This window comes from Coloeus monedula, assembly GCF_965178545.1.
Source record: "Coloeus monedula genome assembly, chromosome: 7".
Taxonomy (NCBI): domain Eukaryota; kingdom Metazoa; phylum Chordata; class Aves; order Passeriformes; family Corvidae; genus Coloeus; species Coloeus monedula.
The window spans coordinates 28,239,985-28,252,874 of NC_138787.1; the positions used below are offsets into that span (position 1 = coordinate 28,239,985).

General features: G+C 42.5%; 1 protein-coding gene across 1 annotated transcript in view; it reads left to right on the forward strand.

Moving 5' to 3' along the window:
- Positions 1-2,677: 2,677 nt before the first annotated feature.
- EPB41L5 (erythrocyte membrane protein band 4.1 like 5) overlaps positions 2,678-12,890 on the forward strand; it is a 50,470-nt gene continuing 40,257 nt past the window's right edge. Inside the window, exons 1-2 of the mRNA XM_082284796.1 lie at positions 2,678-2,742; positions 3,495-3,679. Of these exons, the coding sequence (XP_082140922.1) occupies positions 3,500-3,679 (180 nt within the window). The 5' untranslated portion in view covers positions 2,678-2,742; positions 3,495-3,499. The remainder of the gene's footprint in view (positions 2,743-3,494; positions 3,680-12,890) is intronic.

Below are 12,890 nucleotides of genomic sequence, written 5' to 3' on the forward strand. Positions count from 1 at the left end.
GTTTAAATTTTTTTTGTGATTTTCTTGCTACTGTACACATGGTTTTGCTGTGCCACATTTACATGTGTCCAATGCCAGATAATGTTCACCTTGTATTTTCCTTCTTGACATTGTATGACATAAATATACCCCTATGGATTGTGCACTAGAAGAGGATGCTAAATTATCAGGATTTAAATTGCTTGGTTAAAGCATCAGCCCAAGTTTTTGCCTGAAAATATCTAAATGCTGCAAGATTTGCTATAATGGAATAATAACTTCTAAATTGTCTTGTATACAGGGAGTGTATTGGAGATAATGTTCAGTAGAGATTATAATCTGATCAAAAAGATGAGGGTATGATAAATACTGATGTAAAGAACAAAAATTCCAGATGGAAGCTCGTGATGAAATGGTTGCTGCCAAAAAGTGAGGGGATGTTCAAAACAAAAGTGGGTAAAGATGATCAAAGGACTCAGAAGGCAAGACAAAAATCTCAGGAGGGATGAGAGTCTGAGACCCCGGTATGTTCTTAATTCCACTGATTAATACAGGACTTTAAAGAGAGGACAAGGTGTTTGGATTTGAAGTACAAAAAGATAAACTAGCGGGAAAGCACTTTAAGGATAACAACAGACGTAAGAAGAGGCATTCCACTAGGAGGAGATTTGTTTAAAACTGGAATAGAAAGATTGGGTATAAGACAAGTGACAGATAACACAGTTGAATGAGTACATACTTGGACTGTATCTGAGTAGCAAAGAGTGAGGAAAGAGTAGACTGTAATTACAGGAAGAGTAGCAAGAGGGTGGTGTGAAGCAGAAATTGCAAAAATGAGCAACTAAGTTTTTGTGTCACTGAAGCTACAGGAAGGAAATAATCTTGGTACCAGCATGGGAGCTTGTGAATGACAGAGTGGAAAGAAACTCAATTTGAGGAATAGTTGAAGATGGTTAGAAAATTTAGGGACAATGTCCAAGAATCAGGGAATTCCCCAGAATTCTTGGTCTTATAGGAGAATGTGAATTGGTGTAGACTTAATAGCAAGGAGACTCCTATTTACCTGACAGATCTCCACTACAAACTAAGCATCTTTGATATACAAACGATTAGTTAGTTGATCTGCACTGAGAATCATCAGGTATCTGCATATACTCAAGATAAATTATTTTTCCACGTTAATACAGTTAAGATTTTGTATGGTTTCTTTGGGAACTTTATTGCAAGCTCCCACAGGTATTTCATGACAGCCGACTGAGAGCAAGCATAGTCCCTGCTCCTCGGATAAAAAGTATCTAAATTCCCCCCCGTTTTGTGATTCACCTTTCTGAATCTCACCTTTCCTCAGAACTCGCCCTGCTCCTCCCAGCGGCAGGAGAGTGCTCTGTTGTCAACACAGACATTTAGTAAAATCAGCCTCTTGCTTCGTCAACAAATAGTGGGCAATTACCTGGCAGCTTTTTGATACTCCCCCCCCCCGTTTCAATAAATGACATCACGGTAACTCGATATATATTGAGCTGTTAATATGGGTTTCATTATGCCACTTCCTCTACCTGCCAGGGACTGACCGGGTGTCTCAGCCCGCGATTCAGACCTGAGCATAGAAAATGCTGTGTTATCTTTAGCCCAAGTATCTGCTTTCCCAGACTATTAGGTAGGCTGGATTCCCAGTTATCCTGGGATTTTAAAGGGGTCTGGAGCTCCTTTACTCAGAGCTTTGCCACTCTTAGCTGGCACTACGCACTGAGAATTTATATTGCCTTTCCTGAAGTTTTTTTTTGAGGTTTTCCTCGAGTACTGGCTTGGACACAAATATTTATGTAATAAGAAATAACACAGTGAAGTGCCGCCCTCTAATTGCTGCCAAGGAGCGGGGCTTGTGCCCCGGGGCTGGAGTAACACGTAAGAAAAGAGATGGAAGCGCGGAGCCCCGGCACAGGCTGCGCGTCTGGCTTTGAAGGACTTTAAAATACAAACTGCATTTTGTAGTCGCAGCCTTAGTTCAGTGTATAAATACTAACAGTGTTCGTTTGTAGACGGCTCTGCTTTATTTAATACACTGCTACAGGCAGTGTTTAAATATAGAATTTTCTTATAAATTTAATGGTTTAAGCGCGCGTTTGCCTGAAGGTTCCAGTTCCCGCTGGGCAGCCGAGGACTGGTCACAGTCCTGGCCGAACCGCTGAGGGGAAACCTCCACGCTGCATTAGCAAAAACTCCAGAACTTCTAGGAAATAATCTGAAACACGTTCTGAAGGCTCCATCCCCAGGGGTGCCCCATCCCCCGGGGCCACCCCATCGCCCCCACTCCCCGCCGCGCGGCGGCCCCCCCCGGGCAGCACGTGGTCCGCGCCGCGCCCCCCCACCCCCTGCGGCGGCCCCTCCGCCGGGCGAAACCACCTGGCACGGGCCGGGGGGCGCCCCTTCTCCACCGGGCTCCGCCCCGTTAAAGGGGCGATGGGCTCCTGGCGCGGCGGGAAGCAAAGCGTTCCTTCTCCCGTCCGGCTGCCGCCCTCCCTTCCCGCCGCCCTCCGCCCCCGTCTCCGCGCCGCCGCCGAGCAGGAGAGCCCGGCAGCCGGAGCCGCCAGGTGAGTGAGCGCGGGCGGAAGAAATGGCAGGCGTGTCGCTGCCCGTTTAAGGGCCTCCCACGTCGTTCCGCCATGTCCGGTGGCCCGGCCCCTCCCGGGGCTCCCTCGCCGCCCCTCGCCCGCCCCCGGGGCCTGGAGGAGCTGCCGCGGGGACGCTCCCGCCGCCCCGCAGGTGAGCCCGGCAGGTGAGGCCGCCGCGGCCCCCGGGCGGGGCCGGAGCGGGGCCGGGGCGTTATGTAAGGGCAGGGGCGCCGCGGCGGGGAAGGCGCCGGGCGGGGCCAGGTCTCGGCTGGGGTCGACCCTCGGGCTCTGGGGCTGACTCCCCGCACAGCTCCGGGTGTTTGCCGGGAAGCGCCGTGCCCGAGGGTCTCTCGCCGGTCTGGCAGAGCCATTCCTGCAGGGAAAGCTGTGAGCGCGGCTCTGGGGCGGGAAGGGTCGCTTATCGCTTGTTTTCGATGGGAGAGGTGGAGGGTGTGAGCCAGGGAAGGAGCCGGTGGTATGTAGTGCTTGGTTGATTCCCAGCTGTGGAAGATCACCGTCTCGGAGAAGCTCGCGATGGCGTTTGTATTAATGAGAGATTGCAGAGAGTAGTAGGCGATCTGTACGATCGCTGTTTTTTCTCCTTAAACGTACTTTCATGTAGTCCCCAAAAGTCACCGCTCAAGGTCTGAGCTGGGTTTTTTCCAAAGACTTTCACAGCCAAAGACTGTGGGTGTTTAAATCAAAGTGAAAATCTGTTTGACTCTTTGACACTTCTTTATCAAAGTCTGGGATTTCCTAAGAACTTTATTCCAGGCTCTCTTTTTGTTGTTGTTGTTGTTGTTGTTGTTGTTGGGTATACGGGGGTTTGTTCATTTATTTGTTTTGTTGGGATTTTTTTTTTGTAAAAAACAACTTGTTCCTTTTCTCTCTTGGATTCTGTAGCAAAGATGCTGAGCTTTTTTCGCCGCACGCTGGGACGCCGGTCCATGCGTAAGCATGCGGAGAAGGAAAGGCTGAGAGAGGCCCAGAGGGCTGCCACCCACATCCCTGCAGCTGGGGACGCCAAATCCATCATTACCTGCCGAGTAGCGCTGCTGGACGGGACAGATGTCAGCGTGGACTTACCGGTACGAGTGATCCAAGTGTGTTTTTGAAATACACTTGGCTTCTGTTACTCTGATGTGGATTGCTGTTTGCAAGTTACCTAAAGGTATAGCTCTTTGCTCTTGGCAGCCGACTCCTATGACTTGGTATTCACTAAGTTACTGCTCATAAAAAGATTCTGAAAGAATAGTTAACTTTGTCATTCACTGCATCTTGAGAGTGTTTTGCTAGATGTCATCATGCTTTACACACTGAACACTTTGTAATGTTTTTTAATGTAATTGTGCCAAGGCTTAACTCAGAGAGGGTAACCTGTTGAATGAATTGGCTTTTCTTTCTGGTGAGCTATGTATCTTGACAAAGAAGGTGAATCTTTTGGTGTAACCTGTTGAAGAGGAGGGATGAGCAGAAGTACTAGCAGGAATTTCTGTGTGGACTGTGTTTGGTTTTGTGTCAGAGATGGATGCAAATTTAACACTAACTTGAGATGGGAGAGGAAGAGGAAAAATCTACTTCCTTCCCCTCCTCAGGGCAGATTATATAGTAGGGATTGTCTCATAGCATGGTGCTTTATTGGGAGTGAGGTGTTAGCCACTGTTTTACATTTCTAAAGCTTCCTTAATATGCACGTGCCTGTTCTGCTTGCCTAATTAGATACCTGGTTTTGGCCAACAGGATGAACAGTAGCACCAGAAGTGATGTGCTCTGTTTTTCCATTACCGTGTGTTATAGTTGCTAGTGACTTGTTTTAAGCTCGCAGAGCTGAGCATTAGGAAGTTAGGAAGGTGTGGATCTGCGAGACCTGACTAGTTCCAGAGGATTTTGGCTGCAGTCACAGTTGTGCTGGTGTTGGAACTGCTGACTAGAAAGAAAAGCCATTTCAAGACTGGCTGCTCCACACAGCCCTTTCTTCCCTTTCTTATTTAGTCGTGGAGTGTTTAGGTAGTGTGAGGAAGTCAACTTGTTGATTAAGTAATGTTGTCGATGTAGTGAGCAGAAATAACTTGTGATATCCAGAACCCCAAATAATCTAGAGGTAGAGAAACCCTTTGGCATCTTTATTTGCAAAATGACTGTATAGATAGGCGTTTATAGAGGGCAGTAAAATTAATTTGTAAATCTCTGAAGCAATGTAATGAATATATCCAGTGCTGCTTGGTGCCTAGGATGTTTGATTTGAGGCCAGGAATGCCCACAAACACTTTATAGCAAGAGTTAACACTTTAAAAAGTACTCAAGTTTAAATTGGTGTCTCTACATAACCAGAGCAGTAATCTTTGGAGCTGGAGTTGGCTCTGTAGGCAAATTCCTGGCGGCTCTAACAACATTTCTAAGGCTTTGAGGAGCATAAATTGAACCTGAAGAGGTGTCACAACCTGCCACCTGGACTATAAATCTCAGCCCAGGGGGCAGTAGTAACTATTTACTTCTACAAGAAACTCCTTTCGCTCCAGATTTTTTTCTTTAAAAGCCAGTATAGACTCTTGACTGTGGACATCTGAGTTGTGAGTAACAGTAACCAATCGTGCTAAATTGACATATTTGTCCAACATGCTAATTTGACATATTGACGATGCTGTAATTACAGCGCATCGTCAGTGGTTGACATGTACCAGTTTCTTCAGTGATTAAAATGTAATAAATTAAAAGTAAATTAAATGTTTCATTTCAAACTCCCTAAACTCCCTATTTATTCTTGTTTCTCCACTTGCATCATTCATATTTTGGGGTAGACTCTTAAAAAGGAAAGAAAAAAAGGGTGGGGGAGACGGGATGATGTGGGGAGTACAAAATCCTGGCAAAACAACATCACTTTCTAAAATGTAAAGCTTAAATTAAAAATACATGTGTATATACTTTTTTCTTTTACAAAAACTTTCTTTGAGAGTCTTTGTGCTCTTTGAGCTAAGATCTTTTCCAAGACTGGTGCTATTACTTTGTTGGCAGTAAATATGCTTTAAAATGAACTCTTTCTCTCAAAGAGGTGCCCTCTGGTCTGCCAGTTCACTTGTGCACAGTCACGTTGTCTACCTAAGCGCTGTGAAATTGTTTTATTGAAAAAAATAAATAACAGAACTTTTCTTAAGAATGAGTCATTTAGCAAGCAGGTTAGTTCACAGCCAGAGAAAGGGTTGTCTTGACAGGATTGAATGCCATACCTTTTTAAATCAATGGCTACACAAATACTTTACAGTGGCATAAGTTGTTGCTGCCACAGGAAGAAAAGATGTTGCTTTCGTTATTGCGTTTGTCCTTGTTTTCTCATACCCCTTGGCAGAAGAAACAGTTTTTTAGCAGCCAGGCAGTAAGCTAAGTCAAGAAAATGCTGGGGCTGAAAATAATCGGTATAATTTTGTTATGTAGTTTCCAGCTGGAGTGATTCTCCAATCTGGTTCCCCATGTGCCTCCCCAAATGTGGTGAAGAAGCATTTAGAGGTGATACCAGGCTTAAGTTTGCTCAAAATACTGTTGAGCTGTATCCTTACAGTGAATTTGCTACTGAGAAGAGTATTATGGATTTACAATCATTGATATAATTGAGCCTGAGATTGCTGAATTTCTGCTTAATTTTTAATAGAAAAGGAAAGGTAAAAACAACAAGGAGCAATGACAAGGGACGTTAGCATGTAAGCCAAACCCATTTCAGAGTCATTAAGCAGCAAAGACTGATACTTTACGAATATTGACAGTGAGACAGAAGGGACAGGTTGTAAATGATGCAGCTGAAATTTAATTTATTAAACACAGAGCCAGGATTTGAGCAGTAACTCTGCTTTTTGTCCACTGATCTTATCTTTGGTGTCTGTCAAGCTACTTACTTTTTTTGCTTTTTTATGTCTTCTGTTGTATTTAATTAGAAAAATGCCTGACTTGAACTTTTTATCAAAGCTGCAGTCATACACAGTACATACACTGGATTCTTTGCAAGAATCTACTGCTTTTGTAGCTATGTCAATGACTGAAGAATGTCAGTGTCATGTATATTATTTACTGACACCTTGGTATGTTCAAAATGGCAGGCATGACCTTAGTGTGAGTTATCTGTGTTCTTCTGGGGCAGATCGAAAGGTGTCGGGTTTTTTCCCACAGCTTCATCTCAGATTTAAAGTTGTGTTTTGATCTGGGAGTTTTCCTCATCTGTTACTACTCTTTTGAAGCTTTATGTTCAAATGGATTCAGCTGTTTTTACAGGCTTATGTGCTTTGTGAAACACTAAGAAGCTTGTTACTTTGTTTCTCGTTAAGAAGTTTTTATAAAATAGATGTCTGTAAATGCTGCTGATGATGTTCATTATACATTCTGCTCTTCTGTTGAGTTCAGCTTGAACAAAAGTCAGGTTATACTTTTTCTTCCAATTGTTTAAGATCCATGGGTGGAATGTTTGCTGAATAGTATGAGTGGTGAGAGGACAAGAACTCTGTTTTGCTGAAATCTCTTATCTCACTTTTCGTCCTGTTCCCATGCAAAACTAAACTACATCTTCCCCCACTGCACCTCTGGAATTCCCAAAGCTCAAAAGCCATGAGCAGCCCTGGTTTATTACCTGAAGATTCCATCAGCTCAGTCATATCAATCTGGTCTGTAAAGGGAATCCCTCAACAGCTGGAATACTGGCTCTCCTGGTGCTCATGGTTTGTGAGGAAAGACAGGTTGGTGGGGGGGAACTTGAAAGCTGTTTTTATCTGGGGTCACCAACAACTTATGCAATAATTGGGAATAAAAATGTTTGTCAAGAATTTGAAATGAAGTGCTATTTTGAGTAATAGAGAGCTCTAGAGGATTTAAAAATCAAAATATTTTAAAATTAAGTATTTGCTTTCATCAGTTCTGTGCCATCCACAGTACTAATTGGGAGAGGAAAAGGATAATGTAAATGGGGGGAGAAATGGTAACATAAACAATGTAAATAACTGCTCTTGGAATATGCACCTTTTTAAAAATTTTTTGATTGCTTTCTATGGGGAAACAAGGTCAGCCTTACAAGAGAGACAGATAGTATAGGGTTTTATGGAAGCAGAACTGTACTTTTTGGAAGCCAGTGGTGTTTCAGTAAAAAAACCTGACCCTGCCTAACCCACAATTTACATAATCTTCTCATGGATAATGGAGTGTTAATTGTATTCCGGTGTCTGTATGTGCAACCTAAGTTTTAGGTAAAAGCTTCCTGGTGGCGTAAGATAAAAGACACAAATTATCAGAATGGATGCTCTCTGAGTAGTTTTTTATCTTGGAATATTCCTTACTTACACATGCATGAAATTTGATATGGAGATTGCAAAATGAGATGGTTTTTGTCCTTATTATAATGAAGTATCATCAAAACAAGGTCCTGTATAAACCAGTCCAAGAGCTGTGTGGAATAGTGGGATTGAACTAAGATGTTTAGACTTCTGGAGTATAAAATAAGATTTTAAAGGACTGTATTTGTAGTGATTATTTTAAATAAAATTAAGAAATCTATCTGGAATGTGAAAATCACTAACGAGTGCCAATGACTTTTTGTTTGGAGAGAGATGATTTATGTTGAGCTGTTGTGAGATCAGAGATGTATTGTGATAGTTGATTTTATTCAGTAATCCACTCTGGTTTATTAAAAACTTGTAGAATATCTATGGCCACTTGCTGAATATTTATGGATGTAAATATGAAATACATAATGCTGTTTGTGGCATGGATGCTGATTTACAAGAAAATCTAATAATGCTAAAAATGTTGGAAAATTAGTCATCAAATAAAATGAGTACTATGAGTGTTCAAGGCTGACCTCTAAAGTTTCAAAATAAAGCTCAGCTGACAAAAGTAGTAATTACGTAAACATTTGAACATGCCACTTTGTGTGTGTGTTAAGGCTATAAAGTTTTGGATTAAAACTTTTTTTCCCATGTGATCTTTTGTCTGAAAGTATTGACGTGCTTTTGAGTGTTTGCTTAAACTACTGAAAGACCTTTAGGGGCCTGAAACTGGACAAAATCAGTCCTGAGCCACGTGTTCCAAAGCAGAGGTGCTGTCTGTGTGGTGTGGGGGAGCCCAGCCGCAGTGCAGGGTGAACCAGTGCTTCCTGGGGTGCCAGACTGAATGCACGGTGAGACTGAATGTGGGACAGGGGATGTTGAGTCGTTCCGCCCGTGTGAGCAGCACAGGCTGCCTGCATCGAGTCCTGCTGGCAGCCCAGCCACTTCGGGGCAATGGCAGGAGAGCATTTCAGTCTTGGTGCAGTGCTCCATGCCCTGGCACTGTTGGAAAGGAGGGAGGAAGGGAGCAGCTGGCAGCAATCTGTGCTGCTTGCAGAGTAAATTGTTTGGCCTGCAGTGTGCTGCCAGAATGTTTCTGGGGCTGGTGCTGCAGGCTGGTTTAGTTGCCTGAAAGTTTAGCATTCTTAACTCACAGCGTAACAATGAATTTTGTCTTAAGTCCTGCTTTCCTGCTGAACTGCCTCTGCAAAGAGCTCAAAGGCCTGGGATTCTCTGGTGGTCTTAATCAGAGTGCTCGTGAGAAACCCGCAGGTGGAACACCAAATAAAACTGAAATGTTTGGCAGTGTAATAGGGAGAGGCATTTAATCTGTAAACCTTAATGCTGAACTAGCAGTTTGGATATCTTCTGTATCAGAAAGAATTTAAAAATTGGTTAAATCAAATTTGCAGTTAGAAGATAAAAACTTTCAGGCAGATGAAACAGAGACTTCCACAAGCAAGCTGACAGGTATGAATGCCTTGAGTCTTTGTCTTTTTATGTAATAGGGTCAATAAGCCTGAGCACAGTATATTAAGATCCTTCTACGTAGCACTGTAATGAATGTACAGTTAGGATAGGTATTGAAATCAGTTCTTTGTTATGAAGATTTTTGGGAAATGCTTTTTTCTTTCTCCAGAGAATAAATGAACAAAATACTTAATCCCAAATGCTTACCTTCCTATATTTGTGAGATATTGAGTAAATAGAAGAATTGATAAGCTCTGTCTCTGGAGGTAGAAATTCTCCCCAGCTTTCCAGCCTGCCAGGCTTTATATTCACAAGTGTGTATGGCAATGTTGTCAAAAACTGAGGATAAGCCAGAGAAAAAAGCAGAACTAGTATTTTGCTGCCAGTGGCATCTTTAGATGAAAGAGAAAATTGACTGGAGAGTTTGGAAAAGTTATTTGAAGGATTGATGCTTGGAGTTTGAGAAGAGCAGCTCCATTTGTAGGTCAGTACTTAAAGCCGTAAGAAGATCAGGGTGATACAAATAATGTGTACTTCTAACACTGCCTTTGTAAAGATAAGGGGTTTTAACCCTCCAATTCTCCAGCAAACCTTAATGGTGTTAACTGTAGACACCGTTTGCATGATATTGAGATGAAGTTTTTTCCCTTTAAAGCTCACTATAGGAGCTTTCTCATGGATTAATTGTTTGAAACCTGTGGTTTGGGAGAAGGGGATTTACTTCATTAAAAAAATGGGCAGGCTCATCTGCTGCTTCCATGCTCCTGTGGTCTGCAAACATGCGTAGGTGACATCCTAGCAACTGGGTAGCTGTAAATCCTGACTAGGGATCCATACCTTCTGTGTGTGTGTGTAAATGGTGTATTTCTAAGGAAGCTGGTATGCATATGAATAGTAACCCTCTTGATGAGTTGACAACAACTGGGAAGTTTTTGCCACTCAGTGGCAAAAGGCAATAGCTACTGTTATTGTTAATTAAAAATAGTAACATGATCATTTGAAGAAATCTGAACAAAAAGTACAGCTGCAAAGACGCAAGAGATAGTAAGTCCCATGAAGGTAATGCTTATTCATCTATTTTTTTTCAAAGTTCATCTTGTATGGGGACATCCATTTCTTCACGAAGGAAGAAATAAAGAGGAGAAAGATTCTTTTCTGATAGAAGTATTTTAATTAGTAAATTTATTAGGTGGGTATTTTGGTCTTGGGGTTTTTTTTTTCAGGTTTTGGAAGAAAAAGAACTACTTTGCTGTGATTAAAAACCTTAAAGACGTGAGCCATTCAGCTGGTGCTCACCCAGCACAAGCTCTTCTCCAGTTGCTGTGAGCCTGTGTTGCTTCTCCAGTGCTGGTCTGTACTGGCTGCTCAAGTACTAAAGGTGGCTTTCACATCAGGCAGGCAGGTTTGGAGCACCTTGTCCTCATGGATGCGTGTCCATGAAATTAACCGATACTGTGAGACCATGAGAAGAGGGTATAAATGCTGCCTTTCAAGTTTTAGGCAGTGACTGAGATGCCTGAGCCGAGGACAATGTCTCGGGATCACCTTACCCCGGCAGTGAAGGGACAAACCAGCGCACCGAGGTGAACACCCAGCCTTGTTGCTGAGCTACCGGGGTTAAGCCCAGCCTTTGTAACACCTACTCAGGCAGCAACTGCAGTTATTGAGAGCAGCAGGAGATGTCATTAGTTGGGAGCATCCCTTTCATTGGGGAGAGGGGGAGAGGGGGGCGAGGGCCATGTGATTGGTGCCGAAGTGATCAGAAGATGCTTTTATCCAGTGTGGCAAAACCAGGAGATGTCCTGCCTTATATATATGGTATATTTTATTTACGTTTTCCTGTTGTTGATTCTTCTGCTGTGAGATGTTTGCTGTTGTTTCCTAGAGAGAATAGCAAACTGTAAATCAAGTAGTCAGGTTTTACTGAACTGCAAACTCATGAGGAGTTTAATTTGTGCCCTGAAGGGAGAACCAGCCACTGATTGGACTTCTTGTGAGTGGAGTTGTGAATAGTTCATCAGTAACCATTAAACAGTTTGAAAATATTTGTCCTTTGAGTGTAACCTGAGCTCTGCTGCAAGGAGAAGAAAAGGGGGGGGGGGGGGAAGTGTGGGACAGCAGCCGGATAAAAATGTCACTTTCACAGAATCACATGATTTGGAAGGAACCCACAAGGATCATCGAGTCCAACTCGTAATGGCCCATACCGGGATTGAACCCACAACCTTGATGTTATTAGCACCAATGTTGCCATTAGAAAGTTACGGTAATTTTTCACAAGAAAATGTAATTAAAGTGTATCTTTGCTCTTTGAAAATACTTGAGATCGTAGTTTTCCTGAACACAAAGAAATGGATTTTTGATGCATAAAAGTTGACTGGTTACAAAGCATTAATATTTTTGGTTGCTGTTTGTTTAAGGAGGAAGGACTTGAAGTAAAGCATGTGCAGTTGTGCAGTACTTCTGACTTGCTCCAAATACAGCTGCTGATGATTTAAGTCATATGCAGAGTAGTACATAATTAATTCCATGTTGATGGCCCTGGTCTTTTAAGTCAGAAAACAACCTGAAGTCCTGCAAATCTTTCCACAGTCACTTCACTGCTTCTTCAGGGACTTTATCCCACATTAGTCATAATGGGTCTAATTAATCTTTGAGTCCTCTGCTGAGATTTCCGAAATGGTTAACGCACTGTGAAACTAATTTGACACTGCAGAAATTGAAGTTTCGCTCGTGGTTAGTCTGAGATAGTATGTGTAGTATTCCAGGCTGGAGTCAAAGTGCTCCTGTCACCAGCAGGGAATTTGGCTGAGATAACTGGTTAATTGCAAAGATGACCTACAGAGGAATTGTATGTTCTGCTCAATAAGGGGATATTTTCCACTAGTGTTAGACAAGTTGCAGAAAGTTTCAATGCAACATAGAGTGTTTTTGTAGTTTTGCTGTTGCAGGTGCTGAATTGATTTCACTTGTATTATTATATTAACGTTTAAGCTGAAGATATCCTGTGTTGAGAAAAAATATCAACAGTTCAGTGCCTTGGTGTTTCAAGACCGAGGCTACAGACTCAACTAGTGAAGAAAAGTGGGGGCTTGTATGTATAGATGCTTTGCCTTAAGGCTTCTGCTAGAGCTGGTGTTTAATAAATCTGCTATTGCCTGAGAAATAATTTTTTCCTGAGGCCAACAGAAAACACTTTGAACAAATTTGATGAGGTTGACGTTTAGTTATTTGCATTATACAACGTTTTGTAGATGCTCTGTGTTTGTGAAGTTGCCTGCTGGCCCAAATGCCTTCCATTCCTGCTATTCTCCCCAGTACCTGGAAATAAGTAACTGTGTGAGAATTTGCTTAGACAGGCTCAGTTTACAAACTTTTTTTGAGATTTTGCTTTGAGCTGTGATAGGTTGGGTTGGATTTAACTGATACATCAAGTAAACCAATGGTTGTGATTATGAAGTTGAATATAAAATATTTGAAGATCAGGGTAGAGGAAGGTGGCAAAAATTATGGCATGCAACTTTACTTACTT